Raw genomic sequence first — 22674 nt, forward strand, 5'->3', positions numbered from 1 at the left:
CATATCCAACAAATAAGATCTACTAGGTATATTATAATGGGGTTGGGGGCATGAATCCCACCCTTGCCTATTTGTCCCTGCTTCTATACCCACTCATCATGCTCAAGGTGCAACCAACCAGCGGCATGGATTCAGTTGGGATGGGGAAGAAAAAGAAAAGAAAAGAAAAAGATATAATTTATTCACCTCCAAACTAATTAACCACTAAAACCATTTTTGATGGGTGAGGCTTAGATTACCCTCTCTTGTTTAGGGGGTATTTACCCTTTTAAAATATCAACCAATCAAAATGTAATATATAGATGTAACATTAAATATCAAATAAATGAGTCAATTTTTCTATAAAAAAAATCAATTTTAATAAGGTAACTTTTAATTCTTATTTAATTATATTTAGGTATACAATCTTAATTAATTTACACTATAGGGCTTGTAACAATTAAAATTTCACATCAAATTCAACCCATAAATATTTATTTTTTAGGATGCTTGTAACAATTAAAATTTCACATCAAATTCAACCCATAAATATTTATTTTTTAGGATGCAAAATTAATTAGTTTTTGAAATACTTTTAAAACATTATTTGATTTTTAATTTTTTTTTGGTGGTGTCCAGATTCGAACCCCAGATCTTGCTCTTGCATATATTATGCATTGTTCTTACTAACCGAGCTACGCTCACAGGGACATTTGTTTTTTAATTAAAAACAAAAAGGTGTAGCCAATTTTTTCTCTACAATTTTTTTTTCTTTCCTAATTTGTACTTCCACGGATAAGTTGATATAACAAATTTCCACCAATATTTGTATTTTTGTTGCAAAATTAATAAGTCTTTGAAATACTTTAAAATTTTAAATATTATTTGTTTTTTTAATCTACTAACAATATATAAAAAAATTATTAAAAAACAATATATTTATTAAAAAAAATATATCAAAATCAAAATCCAACAAAATTTCATAATTGTCCTTCTTAAAAGCCAATATATTATCATGATAATTACGATCAACTATTTTTTCAATTCCATACAGCAAATTTAAATATCTACTTTTACTACTAATCTACTACTACTAATACTAGAATAACAAAATTAGAAAATCTTACTCGAGTAAAATTTCATAATTATCCTCACAATCTTCTTAATTTTATGGGTTTAATCATCATTTTACAAAATAAAATACAAATTTATTCATTTTGAAAAATTATTATATATATTTTTGTTTATCTTTCTAGCCTAACTAATTCTCTATGTATCTTCATTTTTCAGATTTATCACTTCCAAGCCTAACTAATTCTCTATATCGTCATCTCTGCTCTCATCTATTTTAATCTCTTAATCTTAATAATTTGCATATTTAAAAAATTAATAGAAACGATACAATAATGTTAAATTTTTTAAAATAATCATTAGTTTTCAAAATTTAAGCATATCAACTTTCTCATATCGGTATACATAAAATTTGATTTTGGAGATATAAGCACATAAAGTCTACAATGAGTGTGGTGTAAATATTTAACGGTATTTTGGAGAAACAATACGGTGATGTTGATATTTTAAAAATAGTCACGAGATTTCTAAATTTTATAATATTGACTATTACATATTGTTAAAAAAAATTCTTCTCGCATATATAAGTATATAAAATCTTCAACGATCGCGGTGCAAATATTTATCGGTGTTTTAAATATAAAATAAAAAGTTATTTAATAGAAACATTACATCGATGTTGATATTTTGAAAATAGTCACGAGTTTTCAAAATTTTATCATATCAATTTTCTCATATATGTACATAAAAATTTATTTATGCATATATAAACACATAAAATCTACAATGGCGGTGCAAATATTGAACGATGTTTTGCATATAAAATAAAAAGTTATTCAATAGAAACACTATATTAATGTTTATATTTTAACAATATTAATGAGTTTCTACGATTTTATCATATCAACTTTCTCATATATTAACATAAAGAATTATTTCTGCAGATAAATCACATAAAATCTACAACGGGTACGGTGAAAACATTGAACAGTATTTTGTATATAAAATAAAAAGTTATTTAATAGAAACATTACATTGATGTTGATATTTTGAAAATAATCATGAGTTTTAAAAAATTTATTTTATTGACTTTCTTATATGTGTATATAAAAATTTGTTTTCGTGTACATAAGAAAATAAAATCCACAACATACGCGATTTAAATATTTAACATTTTTTAATATATAATATATGAAAGAAAAACATTTGATAGTACTAACAAAGTAATTATTTTTTATATGATTACCACAATGTTACGTGACCCATGCGTAACCGCACGGGTCTATTACTAGTTAAATAAAATTAAGCATGGCAGTTTTTTTTCAAAGGAGAAAACGTGACTATTGTTTTTAAAAAATAAGCTATGAACTTGGCCGTTATTTTTTAAACCATGGACATGTTGTTTTTTTAAAAAATAATTAAATTAAATTAATAGCGTTAAAATTGGAAGAAAATATAAAAAAACTACCGGTTATAAGCTCAAAAGCTACTTGAAATAGCTTCTCAAAAAACGCTATAAGCTAGTGGAAAAAGCTCTTTACCCAACCCATGTTATTATATCAAAACAAACCTATAAGCTAGTTCAACAAGTTATAAGCAATTTTTATTCGTGTTACCAAACACAACTATGATGGGTTGAATTTGATGTGAAATTTTAATTGTTACAAGCCCTATAGTGTAAATTAATTAAGATTGTATACCTAAATATAATTAAATAAAAATTAAAAGTTACCTTATTAAAATTCATTTTTTTTATAGAAAAAATTGACTCATTTATTTGACATTTAATGTTATATTTGCATATTACATTTTGATTGGTTGATTTTTTGAAGGGGTAAATACCCTTTAAATAAGAGAGGGTAACGTAGAAAAAACTTTTTTGATGGGGTTGCTTACCTATTATAAACCAGAATTAGCAGTTACCTAATTAGATAGTTGACCTCTTGACGAGGTTGTCTTTTTTGATGATGTTGTCTTAAACCGCAACTTTTAGTAGGTACCTCTATTGGAGGATAAGAAAAATGGATGGCTATTACTTATATAGTTTGCCCTATACAAGCCTCATCTCTCTCATCTATGACGTGTGATTATACAAAATAAAAGAGGAAGAAAATGTGATTTTTTTATTACTAGAAAATGTGTATTTGTTGACTAATAAATGAGATTATATAATTTAATAGTTTAATAACTTTTGTTGAAATATAACGATGTAATCAAAATGCAATATACCTAAAAAGAAAATGGTCAAAAATGAATTTCTTTTAGGGATTGATTAAATTAATGAATTGAAAAACATGTTTCTAAATGTAAATGACCAAAAATACAATTAACCTTATTTTTTTTGCCCTATGCTTTATATAGTGATGTTGTTCAAATAGTTCAAACAACAATGGTCCTAGCTTTCCGCCAAATACGATGGCACCAAAAACGCCACACTAGACATAAAAAATGGTAAGAGATAGAGCTTCCTATTGAATTTCCAGACTGTCGTTTACCCCAAACAAAACATAACCCCATTTTTGGACATTAAATCTAATCAAAATGGACACTTTGTTTTTTTCTTCTAACTTCTTTTGGTTTAGGTGCTGTTGTTGTTGCACCTCCTCCAAAATCAATTCCGCTACACTTTTCTCTTCTCGCCACGCAACAACAACAACAACAACGACCCTTTACCTTAAACTTTCAAAAATCTCATTTTTCACTCGAAAAGTTACGTGTTTTGAGCATCAATATGGGGATATTGTATGGAATGGTGGCAAGGGGACAGGTTGTTTTGGCTGAGTTTAGCGCTATTCAAAGCAATGCAAGTGTTGTAGCTAAACAGATACTTAACCAGATTAACCAAGGGACTAATAGTTACAATGATAGCAATGTTTCATTTTCACATGATCGTTATGTTTTTCATGTTAGAAGAACCGATGGCCTCACGGTTCTTTGTATGGCTGATGAAGCATTCGGAAGTATGAAACAATTTCTTCTATCTCTCTTATTTTTATTGATGATTGTGTCTGGAATTTGGATTTGTCAATTGAATGAAACAATTATGATCCAAATATTATGTTGTATGCTAAAGATTTGTTGTATGCTAAAGTTTACCATCCATGTTCTCGTGAGCCTTACCGTATGGACAATACATAAAATATGCAAAGCGTCCGAGTCGAACCCCGGCCACAAAAAAAAAAAAAAATTTACCATCCATGAATGAACTTGAACAAATGTTCTGTTTGAATGACTGCAGGAAGAATTCCATTTTCATTTCTTGAAGATATTCATAATAGATTTGTGAAGACATATGCCCGTGCAATTCTTTCAGCTCCTGCCTATACAATGAATGATGAATTCTCAAGGGTCCTCAGCCAACAGATGGATTATTACTCTACCGATCCAAATGCTGACAGATTAAACCGTCTCAAAGGTGAAATGACTCAGGTAAGTTCACAATCATTAATTTGTTTCTCTATAAGAAAAAAGTTGAATGCTAGCTAATTATGTTCCATTTATTTACATTAAGATATGAAGACTAAATTATACCTTAATATATTTGTGGTATGATAATTATATATAGGTGAGAACCGTTATGATTGATAACATTGAGAAAGTGCTGGAGAGAGGTGGTCGTTTGGAAATGCTGGTTGAGAAAACAGCAACAATGAATAGCAATTCAGTTCGTTTCAAAAGACAGGCTCGTCGATATAAAAATAACATGTGGTGGAGTAATGTTAGGCTAACGTAAGTGTCAATTTTTAAACGTTGAGGTTAAGATTTTGATTATTTAAATTTCTAATGTTTCTTCATATCTATCTTCTTTATGCAGGGTTACACTTATTATGATTTTTGCCATCGTCTTTTACATTATACTTGCATTTATGTGTAATGGTCCTTTTCTGACTTCGTGCTGGAGATAAGCTCTCAAGGCTAACTGTAAATTTTATTTTATTTTATTTTTGCAATGCTTTTTTGACCAATAATGTATACTGGGTCTACGAAAAAAGCAATATTCATACTTGTATTTATTGGGATGCAATGTTACCATTTTAGGTTTGTGCACGTTTTAGAAAATTGTTACGCAATGTGGATGAATTTGCATTGCAAGATACCCTATTGTATGGGTATATTGACGATTCTGAAGGAACACTAATTTTTTCCCTATTGTTCCCTTGATTTCACTCGATATTCTAATATTTGAAATGTGCCATTTCAATTTCTTATTTATCATGTTAATTCTTCTCTTAATTTGAAAAGTGCCATTTCAATTTCTTATTTATCATGTTAATTCTTCTCTTAAATTAGGCCAAACATATCCCACATGACAATCAAGACATGCAAAAACCTAAGGTGAGTTAGGACTAAAACATCAAGATTAAGACTAGAAAGGCCAGGGTTAAAATCTTGAAAACTAACCTAGAAAACCTAATTATAACATTTGAGGTGCCAACTAGCTTAGGTTCAAATGCCCACGGGGACTGTCGTAAAATGACAATTAGTGTCGCTTTAATTTATGTATTAAAAAAAACTTGAAACCTTACTAATGTTGTCATAGCTCTTGATAATGAGTCAATTTTTTAAATAATTGATTATAATATTATTGTTAATGGAAGTGATCGTAGTTTTAATTATTTTACAACTATGAATGACATCACATTCTCAGTGGTGACCAGCTAATGGGAACTTTCTAATTACAATTAAGGGCCTGTTTGGTTCCACTTCGAGAAGCAATTCTAGCCCAAAATCAATTCTCTACGGTGCCAAAAGCAATTCTAGCCAAAAACAACGTGTTTGGTTCAGCCTTTCGTAATTGTTTTTGTCCTCCAAAAGCAATTCTCCATGAAGCTACAAATCCTAGCTTCTAGCTTTTCTAGAATCAATTCTCCTTGAACAACGTGTATAGGTTTGTATATTTTATTATTACAACACGTTATTTTACTTTATTGCCCTTTATCAATTCTCATTCTTTATCAATTCTCCTTTAGCTATTCTCCTTTAGCTATGTCTATTTTAGTAATTATACATTCAAAAGCAATTCTACATAATTGCATCCAAACATAAATCATTTTGTTTAATCAATTCTACATAATTGTATCCAAACATAAATCAATTCTCTCGTAATCAATTCTGTCGAATCAATTCTATCGAATCAATTCTCTCGTAATCAATTATATTCAAAGCTGAACCAAACGGGCACTAAACCATAACAAACACTTTAATTTATAGGAATTTGCCATCCCTAAATAAATACAGAGCAGTTCAAAAGGAAAAAATGATGTACCTTTACAAGTAAAGACAAAGCCTTTATTTAATTAAACAGCGAGCCAGTCATTTGACTCGTCTTCAGAATCCTTACCTTTCAAACGGATAGCCTGCTGCCGGCCACCTCTCTGGCGTTCACTTAGCTGAACCCAGTCACTTGAACCATCAGGTGATGAACCCCTGATGACCTCCCCATGGCTTGATAATTTATTATCAGAACTATAATTTCCATCCTCCTCTAAGTCACTGAATGAGATGTCTTCCTGTTGATGTTTTGTACAGGAAGTCAATGAAGTAGCATCAATATCTGTATCTGTCAACCATTTTTCACTATTGACCGCGTCATCGATTTCCAAACCCTTTGCTGCATTTGTAACCTCGGTCAATATCTGGTTTTGATCAACTGTGATACTTTCTGTTCCACTGTCCTCCTCCCTACCCTCTTGATGTGTACCCACAACATCTGATTTATCGCATTCTCCAGCCTGCATATCTTTCCTCTCTTCAAGTTTTCGTAGAAGAACCTCTCTTGCTTCAACAATCTAACAAAATAAAAAGAGAAAAACATATACATAATATATCAGACAGTTAGGCTTTGTTATGGAAGGTTTTAAAAACTCCTCAAACCCTTCCCCTTGTTTAAAAATATGTTTTCGGAGACAGACCTTTAGTTGTGTATGGAAGTTAATGGGGAAGAGGAGGGAAAGACTTTGAAGGAGAGGGAATGGGAGAAGGATGGGTAACCTCTCACCTTGTTTGGAAAGAAGGGTAAAGCCTGAAATGTGGGGGATTAAAAAAGCAAGTAAAGAGGGCATTGGAGGAAAGTTTTTAAAAAATCCCCAAACCCTTCTCCTTTGTTTTAAGAACTCCCAAGCAAGTGAGAGATTTTAATAAACCCTCCCCTCCCTATCCCTGTTAACCAAAAACTCCCCTCCAAACAAAGCCTTGGAAAATGTTTCCACCCAAACACGTAAATATAGAGCACAAGCCATAACTATCCATAAATTTATCTTCAATGACATAAATATTGAGTGAAATATACCAAATAATCTGACAATATTTATTTTAATATAACCGAATCATAAGGATAGAATGCCATGAAAAAAACAAGGGCAAACACAAGCTACAGAGGAAACTCGTGCCAATGATCTATGATATTTTATCAAAAAGACAATAAGATAACTAGGCCATGCAGAGACTGGCAACAGATAATAGCATTAGTATTCATGCATGTATCACATACAACACTACAAGATATATTTTAGAAGAATAATATAATAGAGAGGATTACTTCAATTAAGCATGTAAAAATAAAATAAAGCATAACCTGTCATCAAGAGTATATGACAAAGGTAGTATGAATATCACCACAATACGTCATATACAATGCTTTATGTTCTCCTGGCTACGATAAATTTTTATTACTTATGTGTACTATACATGTTCAGCAAAACATGCAATAATTTGTAGTTTTCTCGAGTCGCAATCACCAACAATGAAAAATAAATATAACATGTTTCACCGGGTAAAATGCATGAATAAAACTCACATAAAAAGGTGGCTTCCAAAGGCTAATGACTGCATATACATCAAAGGAATTTACGTATTTAACACCCATTTGGCCTTGCTATTCATATGAAAGTAAGAAAATATTGAATAAACATGACTTGCCTTTGGAGTCGATAGGCACTCAAAGTCATGCTGATTAAGTCTTGGAAGTATTAACAAAAAATAGATCATCCAAAACTTTTCCACATTCATGTAACTGCAAAGGTTCATTCTCGGTGTAACAAATTCAGGCACCAGTTGCTCTATAGCCAGTGCATGTTCTCTCTGAGAATTGGACAGGCTGCAATCTGCTGAGAAAGAAATCAAATTTCCGTATTAATATATGACAATCTTATATATTAGCGAATACAATATAGCCAAAAAAAAAACATTCATTTTTCTTCATTTTTTGCTTTTTGTATTCATTCTATCTAAAGAATCAAGATTCAATATCAAAACCATTTCTCTTCAATGAATATTTATGTAAGTATTAAATTAGATATGTGCTAAGAAAAACACAAGCACTATGGACTTTGTATTGACAGGGAGTGTGAACTAGCTTCACTGTGGAAATAGTTTATTTGAAATGAGCATTGCATCGGTTTCCATAGAAATTTTCCCCAACATAATTCTAAGAGGCTGATTCCCAAGAATACAGTTTTGGAAATAAAAATGACAGGCAAAGTCTTAAAATTTGCCAAATAAAACTGCATTTTGTTATATAGAAGCAACAGCATTAAGGATACAATACAATACAAGATAGTAAACAAGCAAAAGTAAGAGTTATCCATGACGCATGATAGAGTGCTGGACATAGACCCTGCAGTTGGGTCTGATGGAAATGTTTTAGTGGTTGCCTTTAATCAGAGTAGACCCGATGTTTGGAGAGTTTATGAGCGTAAGAAGAAGAAAAATGATACTGCTGAGTGGTAGCTGCTGCCACTTCAACAGTTAGTTAGAATATTTCAATATAATGATTAGTTGGAGTGTGTGTGGGAATCATGCAAGTACTCTGTTAGAACCTGATGGTTGGCAGAGAGAGAGAGACTCTACTTCTCTGAGCAGCATTCTTTTGCTCTGGTTGTTTGTATGAGAGTTTGCTCTCTTTTTCTTGTCATTTCAGTAATAGTGCTCACATAATGAGTAAGATGAACCTTCAATAATTTCTAAAATTTGTTAAGCCCTTGGCCTTTGCGTATGAACCTTGTAAATTGTGAGTTATGACTTGTGAGCTTAATAGCTAAATAAAATATCTATATTTGAGTACAAAATGCCAAAAAATAGATCAGTTAAAGTTGCCTCCATAATAATACTAAATTGAATAGACATACTATTTATTCTTTAGATTGTCTCTATAAAAAATGATAGCCTTGAGTAAGCATGCATCCAAGTTCAGACTGAGGGGAGGTTAAGGTAGCCCTGTTCTAGGGTCATGGAATGTCATAAACCTTAACAAAAGGTTATGATGGCACTAATAGATTACCTACCAATGAAGTATTACATGTGGTATTTGAGCTCAAGACCTTTTTGTTGACATTGCTTTATCTTTAAGGGATTGAACTCAAGACTTTTTGTTGACATTGCTTTATCACTAAGGAATTAAACTCAAGACTTTTTGTTGACATTGCTTTATGTTAACCAGATAAACCTACCCTTATTGGCACAAAAAGATTTCAAAGACAAACTAAGGTATCACTTCCAACCCTGAAAACCCTTCTTACCAAACTCTATGCCACTAGCATTCACCATTGTCACTAATTTAATTAAATCATCAATTATATTTGATCAAATTCAATATGTTGTGTCATGCATTCCTCCCATCTTGGTAGGAAACATTGCCTTCCCGCCGATTATCATAAACTATCTCTATAATACCGACACTTCGGTGGAAGGCGTGTCCGTGTCCAACACCGACACATGTGATTACATTTAATTAGTTCTTTTTTTTTTTTTTTCTTTTCAAAATTTTCCGAGTGTCAATGCCGTGTCTCGTGCCTAGATCAGTATTTCCTAGTAAACTATGTAACCATTACAATCTACTTCTTTATGCTCAACTCAACTTAATAAAAAAAATCATTAAATTAAGAGAACATACAACCATAATCCATAAGCTACACAAAATTATCAAACAGTCATTAAATTAAGAGAACATGCATAGAATTAAGTAACTAATGAGTTTCCATAATTAGATTATACAAATTGAATTGATAAAAGAGATAATCATAATCGGAACAAATTAATAAATTTAATTACCATTATCGAGTGGAAAGGGAAATTCGGTCCAACACTCGGGCCTTGAAGAAATCTCCTTGACGAAACGAACAACATCATCAGTTGTTCCAGGCACCGCACCGCCGTCAACTTCTTCATGATCACGCTCTGACTGCAACAATTGAGAAGCAAGCTTTGAAATTCCGTTGACGGCTTTTCTTGGGGAGAGAAGAGAGAGTGAGCTCTTGAAGCTTCCACCGATTTCAACAAGATCGTTGCGGATTCCGGTGAGAGTTTTCGAAGGTGAGGTTGACTCACCAGAGGAAGCGGAAGAAGAAGAAGAAGATGATGATGATGATGATGATGATGAAGGAGGTGGAGCGAGGAAGTTGGCGACACCGCGGAAAATAAGGGAGAGGTCTTCCTTGACGCCGTGATCGACGGCGGTGGAAGGCGGCGGTGGAGAGGAGTGGGTGGAGGTGCGGTGAAGATTGGAAGATTCTGTGTCAGGGTTGTTGGACTTGAAGAGCCAAGACATTTTTTTCTTCTGTATATTTTAAAAATAATAGTAATAAATAAAATTTATATAATTTGAATTTAAACTGTTTGTGCTACTTTTTCTGCTCCTAATAATTGTGTGAGTAGCAGCTTTGGGGATTCAATTCAATCGAAGGGGTTTGGAAATATATGCAAAGGGAAAGGGGGAGAGATTCAAATGAAAGAGATATAAAGAAGACATGAACCTTGGCTTAGCTTTCTTTTTAAAATATTCATTGGAGAAAATTAAATTATACTCATACAAAATAGGAAAATATTTTCAGCTCAAACTACAACAATTAAACTACTTGAACCATTTTTTTTTTTTTTTTTTGCAGAGGAGAAGTTGAGACCCTCTTGGACACGGAAATAGATTTCCTATGTCTAGGATTTGTGACTTTAAGTTGATTTGCTAAAAAATAAGAACAATTTTAGTTGTACCGCCTTTGATTTGTAATTTTTTTTAGGAATATGATAAACTGGAGGCAAAGAGATATGATAAAAAACTGAAATCGTTGTCTCTTTGTTAAATCATAGCACAACTTTTTGTTTCAAGTACAAGTTGTATAAGATGCTAAAATAACATTTTCTCCACCAAAAATCGTATAAGACCAAAAGTTATTTAATACCATAAAAGTTTATCGTGTGTTGTGTTGTTTTGTCGTGTACCGGTTCGTGTAGTACTTACTGTTTCCATATCAAAAGTTATTCAATACTATAAAAGTTTATCGTGTGCTATTTTGCCTTGTGGTGTGTTGTTCGTCGTGTACTATTATGTCCAACTGTTTAGCGAGATCAAACACACATATTTATAAAATACAAAATGAATCATTAAACTAAAAAAAAATGCTGACAAATGTTTTTGGAACTTTCAATAAAAATATATATTTTTGGGCGCTTGTTAAAGAGTTAAATATAGTATGATGAAAATAAATTACTTATATGAAATAAAATGATTGCTTAATAGAGATAGATTTTTTTTTCTTGACAGAAATAGAGATAGATATTCTATTAAGCAAGTCACTGCAATGAATATATTTTGTTTGCCATTTTCTCGTTGTGATGAGATTTAAAAAAAGTTGTATTCTATTTGGTGGAAGCATAATAAAAATCAGTCAAAATATGTTCATTGGCTATCTTGAGATCATTTCATTGATCAAAAGAACAAAGGATGAATGAAATTTTAAGAGTATTCTAGCTTTCAATCATGCCTATGTGGAGCAAACAAGCATGGAAGCTTTTTTCTAATCTTAACAGCCTTATGACGAGGATCTTCAAAATAATGTATTTCCCTTGTGGTCATTTTCTTGGTTCCTCTATAGGTCACAACCCAGTCTATGTTTGGTGAAGCATTTAGAGTTCATAGTTTATCCGCGATAGGTACAAATGGGTTATTGGTGCAGCTCAAAACATTCCTTTATTGAACTCTAACGTTCCATGCACTAACATTTGGAACCATGTACAAGAGTAACTCCCTTTCTTAGATTATCTCTGATGCTTTTATTGGTTCTTCTTTTTCTTTAAGACCATCCGTTGAAATTGTTGGTTTGAGTTTCCAGCATTCTTAACTAGATCAATTTTAGCCATGTCAAAAATAGGTGTAACTACAAGAAAAAGTTGCATTTCCGATTCCCACTCATTTTCCATTTATGTGAATCTTGACAATATCAGAAATCCGTCGATCCTGGACCATAACAGTATCATGAACTACGATATCTTCCGCCTACACTACATGCACATGATGTGTTCCAACAACAATAGAAGATAACTCTTCATCTAGATCAATGACATCTCACACATCCACATCTCTTTAGACCTCATTATTATATCATATCAATAATAAGAAGGTCCTTATCTACAATAATTTTACTGCAACATACAACATTGTCTGGAGCTGAACATGTGTGAGGTTTGAACGCTTCAAATGTCTTCTCCACAAGTTAGAATTTAAATCAACTGTCAATTAACACTATTTTAAAGTGACTAAAAATTCTTTTTATAGTCGCCTCATCATTTAATTTAACTTTATGTATTTCAAATAGGAAAATAAACCAATCTATTAGTCATGAGGGTAAATTATATAATTGAATTTTTCTGATTGAGATTACACATTAAATATGGTCAACTATATATTTTTTAGGTTGAAAGTGACATTTCTATATTTTTGTTTATACTCTCTTTTTCAAAATGAATGCTACTATTGTATAAGGGTTTTATACACACAATTAATAAATATCAGTTGAAAAAAGACATGATACTTTTATGGGTCTTGCAAGTTGTTTTTAAGGGTACTTGTTAAAGATACAAAAATAAAAATAATTGGTGCTCCCTCCGTCCCACATTATATGACATATTTAACAATGTGCATTATTGAATTAACATACTTTGACCTTATTTTTTTACTAATATACAAAGATAAATAATATCATATAAGATGTTGGATTCGTCTCGATTAATATTTTTAGAATATTAAATTTTCATAATTTTTTTAATAGAGAATTGAAGTTATCAAAGATACAAAATATGCATTGGTATGTGTGACAGAGTCAACCGTGTCACTTAATATGGGATGGAGGGAGTAAATTTTAAGTAAAAAAATTTACTTTTAAAATTTCAATGCATTGAATGTATCATTTCCAAAACAAATTTTCTTCTTTAAACTTATTAACAAGTGTCCTAAGAACATTAGTTAGCATATCTCTATTTTTATTAAACTAATCTTATTAACTACTCCCTCCGGTCACATTTATAAGCAAAAATGTACTTTTTAGATTAATTGAATACATAATGTATTTGGTCTATATATTGACCAAATACATTAAGTATTGAATGAATCTAAAAAGTGTTTTTTTGGTTATAAATGTGATTGAGGAAAATATTTATGTGGTTCTCGCCATCATAAATACAATGTATAATATTTTCAAGCACATAACATTAATTAGAAGACATGGTTGGACATAAATCAATATAAAAAAAAATCATTTTAAACCCTTTCAAATAAAGTAACACTTGTTTGAAAAGGGATATAGTACTAATATTTTGAGATTACGCAAAAGGATGTGTACTTAAGAACAATCCATCACCGAAACCGTAAAAACCGAGTGCATGAGTACAAGGCAAATGTCTCTCGTTCGTGTATGTACGAGACAAGTTGTATCAAGTTGTCAACCCCTCAACCACTTCTCATGTCAAATACCCTTGACTCTTCTTCAGAGCATCAACAACTACGATGCTTGTGAATTTAACAGTGGAGTGTTAATCTTTAACGCTTACATTTTTATTGGACAAAATTAATATATCTTTGAGATACATTTTTTAAATTAAGGCTCATTTTCATTTAATCCATAATAGTAAGTGTTAAAGAAAATGTAAGAACTTAACCAAAAAAAAAATCTAAGAAAAGTAGTATTTTTATCATTCATCATAAAATTTAATCCATAATAGTAAGTGTTAAAGAAAATGTAAGAACTTAACCAAAAAAAAAATCTAAGAAAAGTAGTATTTTTATCATTCATCATAAAAGAGTGTTTAAGAAAGCATCCACAATTTAGTTTCCCTAACAAGGACTCCTTAAAATGGACCCCACGCGACACATCACTTATTTATAATTTTTTAATAACAAGACCTATTAAGGACTCAATGACTCCAATGGCAATACACTAATAAGGACTTCAATGAAAAGTACTTAAATATGTCCCACTATTTTTACATATTAAACAAAAATAATTTATCTATTACTCATTTTTACAAGTGGGACCAAGTAGTACACATTTTATTACTTCTTTATGCAAGTGGGACCAAGTAGTACATATTTTATTACTTCTTTATGCAAGTGGGACCAAGTAGTACACATTTTATTACTTTTAAACGTGGGACCCGTTAGTTACCTGGAGAGAGAGGGTCCTTATATAGTTGCGTTCCTTAATGGGGACTCAATTTTTCTTCCTCCAATGGAGGTCCTTAACAGGAGTGGTCCTTGTTAAGTAAGCGACCCCCATTGGAGATGCTCTAAGTGAGTGTCTCATGGAAATCTTGTTAGAATATTAGATGGTTTGCGTTTATATTATTCATCATCGAGTATATTTTTGTTTTTTAATTGAAAAAATATTGATGTTTCTTGTTAATGCTTCGTGAGTTTACAAGGAGATGTTAGATAATATGTATATGAACTTATTACAACTAGAATGATGGTGCTTAGACACATTTATACATCTCACATTGTAATCTTTAATTTAGTTTCAATACCATGTTAAATGTGTTTGAATCACATCTCAAGTGCTAGTTTAAAGGATAAGGTTCCCCAAACACGTTTCTACATTCAAGAGTGTATGAACTTGAGCAATGTGTAACTTTAAACAACTTCAATATATCCACAATCACACCTTGTACGAGCTCTCGGTCCAATTCTCATTTTTGCAATCCTTAAATAACATGTTAAATGAGTTTGAATCTATTCCAAAAATTAGGTCAAAAAATAAGGACATGATTCACATTCAAACACATGTATGCATCTAACAGTCCCGAGAACTTAAGCGATGTATAACTTCAAACAACTTCAATAGATCTAACTTCATGTAACTAACATCTACATTGTATGAATGCTTATACGGTACCGTACTAAGTATGAGTACACGATACATGATTTTTTGAAAAAACTAAGGTACTTTAATATATACAGTGAAACGTCTTTTACTGTGTATAACATTTTAAACATAAAATAAAAAAAAATTAACAAAAAAATATAAAAGGAAAAGTCGTTCATAAATTACTCTAACACAAATCAAAACAAGATTAGAATATTCTTATGAAAAATAAAAAACAGAATCAGAATAGAAGGATGAAACATAGTAGGTGTTGGAGAAATGTTAATTATATAGTAAAAAATTGAGAAAAATATATACATCATAATAACAGGAAAATTATCAACATGACAAAAAAATCTTATAAAAAAACATCATGAAAAAAAATTAGAAAACCTAATCTTATAGTAATTTTTTTTTGGTAGTAAAAACCAAATACATATTCATTTATTTATTAGAAAAATATACATGTACTACTTCACGACATCCTCGTCTCATAGGAGCATCCCGCTTTGAAAACGAAAAATGAAATATTTGAAATGGAAGCTCAAGTTACACACATTATTATCTACTAGTAGCAGCAACATAACTGAAGAGCTTTGGTAGTTAGTTAACTTCAAACAACAACTATATGTTTTTGATTCATCCTTCTAGAAAAAGCAAACCTAAAAAATATGAAGTAGAAACATATTACAGAATATGACTTTATACAAAGCAATGAATAAAAAAAAATTGTTCCTTGCACTAAAGTTACTCAGTTCACAGACTTGACATATATTTTCATTGGATAAATTTTGGTCTGATAAACACATAATGAATATACTTCCCACCATGTACAGGGAATGGAAACTGAAAACAATACCAATTCATCAGGAACAAATTTCCTGCTAATGCGTTAACAGTGACCAATCAGGGATAAAAGAAATTCTAAGTCTGATTATCAATTACCTTGTACATAAAAAATCATATAGCCAAAACCCTCATCTGCTATTTATTCAAAAAGAATTTCTCTCTAGCTATCTATGGCACACAGTACCTATGATACAAATTTTCTGTTCTCTCCCACGCATACAACCAAATGCGGAGTATCCATGTTTTTTGCTCCTTATCCACAAGAAATGTTTAGATGAGGCCTGTGTAAGGATTGTATGATTGAACAGGCATACCTGAGCCATAGGGGTGAACTGTGGCTCCATATTGAGGATTTCCAAAAGGATTTGCAGATTGTTGTTGAGGGGCCATCATCATCATTTGTTGCTGCTGCTGCTGATACATGAAAGACTGTTGCTGGTTTGACATAGCTGCCATTTGAACAGAGTGTGGAGCAGCCATTGTATTAGAGGCAAAAAATGGATCGTGCATTGTCGGTTGCATCATGCCTCCAGCCGGTGCTTGCTCCCATGGATTATAGCTAGCATTTTGGTTGTTTCTTCTCAGTGCATCATCATATAGGCTGTCTAATGTAAGCATGTCCAAACCTCCAGCCTGAATACCAAATAGGTCATCTCACTTATTAACAGAAACATCAAGTATAAGTGCAAGCAAGGGTAACGATTGTGGTTCATTTAGATGCATACGCAAATTGAGGGAAAAATTTACATCCACAAATCATATGTGCTAATAAAACATTAAATGTATTTTACTACTCCCTCCATCCCTATTTATAAGGATCATTCAAGGAAAAAACGTGCCTCTGAATATAAGCACTCTTTCAGATTACTAGATGCATTTATTACCTTTTTCAAATAATATATCCCTAATCAACACTACTAACCTGTCTTGGAAGATGAAAAGTCAATATTGAATACATTTATAATCGAAGGGCAATTTATTAATAGTTATACGCAAAATATACACATTAAATACACTAGCAATTTTTCTTGATATACTAGTATGTGAAAATTGGCAAGGGACTTATAAAAAGATACCAAGGGGGCATTGAAGAAGAAAGCATACCAATTTGCTAGCTGCTGCAGCACTTTCATTTGAGCTAGGAGCTGTAACAAGAGCCAATTCCCACCCAGCGGTTCCATTTGCATGATTTGAAACAGCAGAAGGTTGTTGATCAGCTGAAACCAACATTTACAAGAGATTGTATGAGTTGAGGCCAAGACATGATATTTAATTTCAATATCAAACTGAGCATTCTAATCTTAACTCTTAAGTTCGTAACTACCAACAAAATGCAGAAAATAGAAAATGATGCTGGAATATAGTTTATTTTATATGATTATCCTCTAATATTAAAAGGTTTAGTCCTACTCGCTCCATTCCAAATTAGCAGTTGTTTAAGATTGCTACGCAGATATTAAGAAAAGTAATAATAAATTTGCTAATGGACATGGTAGTTTTACTAAATTAACCCTATTCATTAATAAATGCATGTTTGACGATGTCGCTGGTTCATGAAAAGTTGTAATAATATCTACATGTCTCATGATTAATGAGAGAAAAATTGGGAAGAAATTAATGATGTATTGGAATGACAAAGTAACATTTTGTTTGGAATTTTTTACATTCGCAAAAACGACTATTAATTTGGAACGAAGGAGTAACAATGTGAAACATCACTCTTGTTGTTGAAAAGAAAATAAATTCAGTTACCCCAACGATCCAATTACTATTGTTAATTATTTTTGAATGTGCAAATTAACTGGCTTTTATTCAATGTCTTAACGCAAATGCAAAAGGCCAAAAAATTACCGGGAACGATGGCTAAAGCCAAGGCATTCTTCTCTTCCAATTCTGCAGCAGCCGGAACAGGATCATCCATATTCTAGTAGGCAAATCAAAATGGAGAGAAATTTTTTAGTGCAGGCAAAGCAACTAAGTTATATGCAAAGCAACCATCGGTAATTAATACCAAAAACAGGGCACCAAAAAAAAAACACAGTAATTACCAAAAGATCAGGTGGTGGTTGTACTGGTGGTGTTTCCACTTTCACAGGTTCAGACGGTGGAGGGGGCGAGGGTGCACGTTCCTCCTTCACTTCTGGTTCCTTATTGTATTCAATAGCCAAAACTTCTTTTGGAGCAGCAATTTTGTTGTCAACGGCCTGTTTTAGATTAAAATAAAATGGAAGCGCCAGTTAGTAAATATTTTTAAAGCATATTAAATAGTGACTTCATCAAGATATAGAAGAAATATTTTGAAGTTATATGATTGCAATAACATATCAAGTCCTGAAACAACTGGAGAGGTGAAAGTGAAACAGTACATGGACAACAACTATGAGCGGCTAAAATACTAATATTGTCTCCCCAAATACTAATATTACCGTGTAATCCACTAGTTGTTTTATTAGATACAACTTGTACTTCATACATAAAGCCACAAAGGTTACAGAACAAAACAGGTATTGATGTTCGTGCATACCTGATCCTTTCGAACTATTGCTCCCTGGGGAGCATCTTTGACATAGTCTTCCATGGCTTGCATAAACGATGATGGGGGCTTCAATATCATAAATCAGTTCATTTAGTATTGTATTATATTTCATAAAATAATTGAAAAGAATTGGCAAAAGTAAGCATGATATAAGATCTAACCAACCTGCTCAACTTTGATGAACTTCTCTCCACGTCCAATATCAAGATTACGGCATATTTCATAAAACTCTGACAGTCTCTCAGCCTGGACCCAAATAAAGCACCTTAGAACATAAATTTCAGGATACGTGAATTTAATAATAGAGAGAGGAAATTTTGTCATAAGACATACCTGCAGCCCAACCCTTCTGTATATATCAAGAGCTTTCAAAGCATCTTCCCGTTGCATCTCAAAAACTGTCACAAATACACAATAGTCTCATATATACATCGGAGGTTACATTAAAGCTTCAAATTCATGAAGATAACATACCTTATCAACCATATTAACAGTTCCATCACTAATGGCTTGATAAATTTTAATGCTTTCCGAAGCAACCTAATTGCAATATAAGGTATATTCAGAAAGGTGATGAAAGCAAAAACAAACAAAAAATTAAGTATGGTTAAATAAGTGACCTACCAATTGGAGTGCTAACTGAATCACAAAATTATTTACAGCTGCTCCTTGTGGCTGCAGCATACGAAATTTTAAAACAATTAGTACAATATTAATGCTGCTGGCATCATAAATTTTGTTCATTAAATTCAAAACAGTTGGATCAAAAGCTCACCTGGCAACCAATAACTCGATAGAGAAGCTGTTGTAAAGCTGGCAACTGCTCTAGCAATTCTGCAGTATCCAAATCTTTGGTCCTCTGTGACAAAGTTCACAATTGGTAAACTTTCCTTATTCAAAGAACATGCATGATGTATGTGATGTGACGAGATAAAAATCACTATTAAGACCTACTAGTATGATATTACTATCGGATAACATTCACATAATTCAACTGCTTGTGAAAAATTTAAATTCTGAAACATGATATTACTATCGGATAACATTCACATAATTCAACTGCTTGTGAAAAATTTAAATTCTGAAACATTAAGTTTATAATCTTACAGGACGATCAGCCTCAATGTCATACTTCAACACACGAAAACATTCCAGCCTTTCCTCCAAAAATAATGCATAACTGCGAACCCATGCAGAAAAATCCCATGCTGAACACAAAACACGAATGAAAATACAACGTCAATACAGATGATGATTAAATTTATAACAAGATCAATGATGGGGATTAAGACAAGCACCATTTGGACTCGAGTCATCTTTAAAATGAGCCATGTTGAGCATATGACTTCTACTTCTCCCATAATTAATGAGTTCTTCATGAAATGTGGGATCCACCTCCCTCAGAGCACGGTGAATGACAATTAAAGTTTTCAAAGCAACCTATAGATAAAACCACTAGTCAATAAACCAAATAGAATGGCACAAACACATTCACAAACACATGCTCAGTGGTGAATTACATAATCGCAAAGGTAACTGAAAAATTAGAAGATAACAGCAGAAGTTGCCATATAAACATTGCAGTACATATGTTTCTTGGTATTTAAACAAGGTTAAACATGCAAAACAATTGCATGTGTGATGAATAAACGGATAAAAGAAAGTCATGTAAAACATGTATCAGTAGATTTCTGTTTAAAATGTTATCTAGATATTTCATTTATGACCCACTTTTATTTGACTTTAAGGTAACACGTGATGATCAAGCCACAATCTTCAGCGGTGAGGACATTGGCATAACTCATGATTATGACATAAAAAATGCAATGTTTCATCAACCTTGGCAAGAAACGATATAGGCAAACATAAATACTTGATAAAAACTTTATCACACATTCCAAGTCATTTAGTGAATACATTGGACAGTTTTTATTCCATATAAAAAAGGATAAGATCTAAGTCGCAGTGCACGTACAGCCCAGTTATGTGTCTTTGATAATCGCCTAGCGAGAGCATGGATGCAATAGGCAACGTCAGCCCTAGGTCTTGTAGCTGAGATCGCTGAAAATATAGCTGCAGAAGAGAACACATAAATACTTGGGAGTTAAGACCCTAACGTATCCAACAATTCCCTCGTATACAATCTATAAATATGCAACAAATAGTATAAACATAAATTAAATTAAATAGTATACAGATCACAACGATTACTTCATGTAGAAACAATCATAATAAACGCGATGTCCTTGGTTCAGAACATGTGACAAACAAATCGATGACGTAGGGCGCAAATCAGCACATACCCGTTAAGATTAACTCCAAAGAAGGAATCAAACATTTGGATATTCATCCAAAAAACACAATCATAAAGAGAGGGAAAATAACACAAACCTCGAATGTGTTTCTCCTTAGCTGGGCGTTCAACATGATTCGTTGCTCGAACGATAGCAATGTCCAACTCCTACAAAACAATAAACCAATTTGATAAGATCAAATACAAAAAATACATGATCCAATTCCAATCAACCAACAAAGTTTATGTGGAAATGATTGAATTGTACCTTGTAACCACTGTTGACCTTAGCCAATGAGACAGTAGTGGTGTCCTTAAGAGCTCCAAGTGCTTTTCTCAAACTGTTCTGCGTTCCACCAGACATATTCTCCCTCTCACAATTCCAAAATCCTGAAAAAACTCAACCAAAAAAAAAAAAAAAAAAAGTCATTGACAAATCAAAGATGGTTTTTTTAAATAGAAGAATTTGATAAATCTTAAAATTGAAGTTGATAATTACGTTTGGTTAATCAGTGTATCAGATCCAACTAAAAAAATACATTTAATCACCGACAATAAAATAAAATAACCAGCAACAAGGTATGAATAAAAATAATCAAGAAACATAGTTGAAAATTGAGAATAATAATATAACTAAACAAGATTCTTTTATCTTAAAGCAAGAAGAAGTAAGACATGAACAAGAAGAAGAAAAAAGAGGTATGTGATTTTGATTGAAAAAAGAAGAAAAAGTAACGCATTGTTGAGAAGAAAAAGTGAGCTTACAGAATTATGTTGAAGAAAGAAGACGAGGAGTGAATTGTTGAGAAAAAGAAAAGAAAATCAAAATCACGATCTATAAGGGTGGAGCTAGATTTTTGTATTATAAGCTATAAAAGTTCAAGATGTTTATCGAAGAGAGAGAGAGAGAGAGAGAGAATAGCGTTTGTTTTTGTGTCTGCGAGACGAGAGAGAGAGAAAAGAGAAAAGGGAGAGAAATAAAAGTCTCAACTCGACAGACAATATGAGCTGCTTGCTTCGTTTGGTTGGTCGTCGGCGTCTATGACGTTATTTTTTACTTTTTATTTTATTTTCTTCCTTCCTTGGAGTTAAGATTAAATTTGGTTCGTCCTAATTTTCTCACCAAGATTTTAGGTTCGATTTCCTTTAATGTTAATGGGTCAAATTTATACGAAGCTATGATCTAGTTTTAAATAGAACCCCTATAAGTGGAGGGTGGGGTTAATCCACTCGAATTAGTTGGTTCTTAAATTTGATACCGTATTTTTAAAAAAATATCTTCAATTTTTATATAGCAATGGAAACTTTATACCATTGTCACCATAAAACAAATGAATCTTCACCCCGGACACGAAAAAAAAAAATGAGTCTTCACTTTTTTGTTATGGTTGTTGGACTTGGACTTTGACAATTGGAAAGAAGAAAAGAAAAGAAAAGAAATAATGTAGTGTAATTAAAAAACGGAATCGATAATTAGGAGGATTGTACAATTTGATGGGTTAATTAGCGTGTCAGAAGAAATACGGTATTGTACTAACTGTAACTGCTCCCTTCCGCTCCTTCCGTGGTTAAATTGGGATTTGATCTCTCTCCTGATTTTGTCTCTTTCTTCCCCTTTCTTGGAATTCTCTTCTGCCAAATGGCCCCACTTTTTTTTTTCATTTTATTTTTATTCTCAAAACATATCTTAATACTCCCTCCCTCCCTATATGTAAACCCCTTTACTTTTTTCACATTTTTTAAGAAAAGTTGTCGGTGTAATTAATGTGTTCGTTTTGTGTGTTAATATTACCAAATTGTCATTTGTTTGTATGTGTATT

The 22674-nt window shown here is 32.0% G+C and overlaps 3 protein-coding genes across 4 annotated transcripts; 1 reads left to right on the plus strand and 2 right to left on the minus strand.

The window, feature by feature from the left end:
- The first annotated feature begins 3653 nt into the window (after positions 1–3653).
- Positions 3654–5245, plus strand: LOC146902299 (vesicle-associated membrane protein 711-like). The gene is made up of 4 exons (XM_085733018.1): positions 3654–4010; positions 4289–4479; positions 4616–4779; positions 4865–5245. The coding sequence occupies exons 1-4, from the start codon at positions 3782–3784 to the stop codon at positions 4953–4955; spliced, it is 675 nt and encodes a 224-aa protein (XP_085589144.1). The 5' UTR covers positions 3654–3781; the 3' UTR covers positions 4956–5245.
- Positions 5246–6232: 987 nt separating this feature from the next.
- Positions 6233–10784, minus strand: LOC146902300 (BSD domain-containing protein). 2 transcript variants are annotated; one of them, XM_085733020.1, is made up of 3 exons: positions 10099–10784; positions 7969–8153; positions 6233–6839 (listed from the first exon to the last, which is right to left on the minus strand). In XM_085733020.1, the coding sequence occupies exons 1-3, from the start codon at positions 10592–10594 to the stop codon at positions 6348–6350; spliced, it is 1173 nt and encodes a 390-aa protein (XP_085589146.1). In that variant the 5' UTR covers positions 10595–10784; the 3' UTR covers positions 6233–6347. The 2 variants fall into 2 exon arrangements, with proteins under 2 accessions (XP_085589146.1, XP_085589145.1); XM_085733019.1 differs by having other exon boundaries at positions 7969–8156.
- A 5139-nt stretch (positions 10785–15923) lies between these two features.
- LOC146902301 (ENTH/ANTH/VHS superfamily protein) lies at positions 15924–21833 on the minus strand. The gene is made up of 16 exons (XM_085734908.1): positions 21620–21833; positions 21123–21244; positions 20953–21022; positions 20537–20634; positions 19860–20001; positions 19669–19769; positions 19337–19420; positions 19186–19236; positions 19032–19101; positions 18895–18959; positions 18727–18807; positions 18550–18627; positions 18074–18229; positions 17877–17949; positions 17130–17242; positions 15924–16658 (listed from the first exon to the last, which is right to left on the minus strand). The coding sequence occupies exons 2-16, from the start codon at positions 21216–21218 to the stop codon at positions 16296–16298; spliced, it is 1641 nt and encodes a 546-aa protein (XP_085591034.1). The 5' UTR covers positions 21219–21244; positions 21620–21833; the 3' UTR covers positions 15924–16295.
- Between the last annotated feature and the right edge of the window lie 841 nt (positions 21834–22674).

The sequence above is a fragment of the Medicago sativa genome, chromosome 8 (assembly GCF_051527215.1).
Source record: "Medicago sativa cultivar Bolivia chromosome 8, Bolivia_mono, whole genome shotgun sequence".
NCBI lineage: Eukaryota > Viridiplantae > Streptophyta > Magnoliopsida > Fabales > Fabaceae > Medicago > Medicago sativa.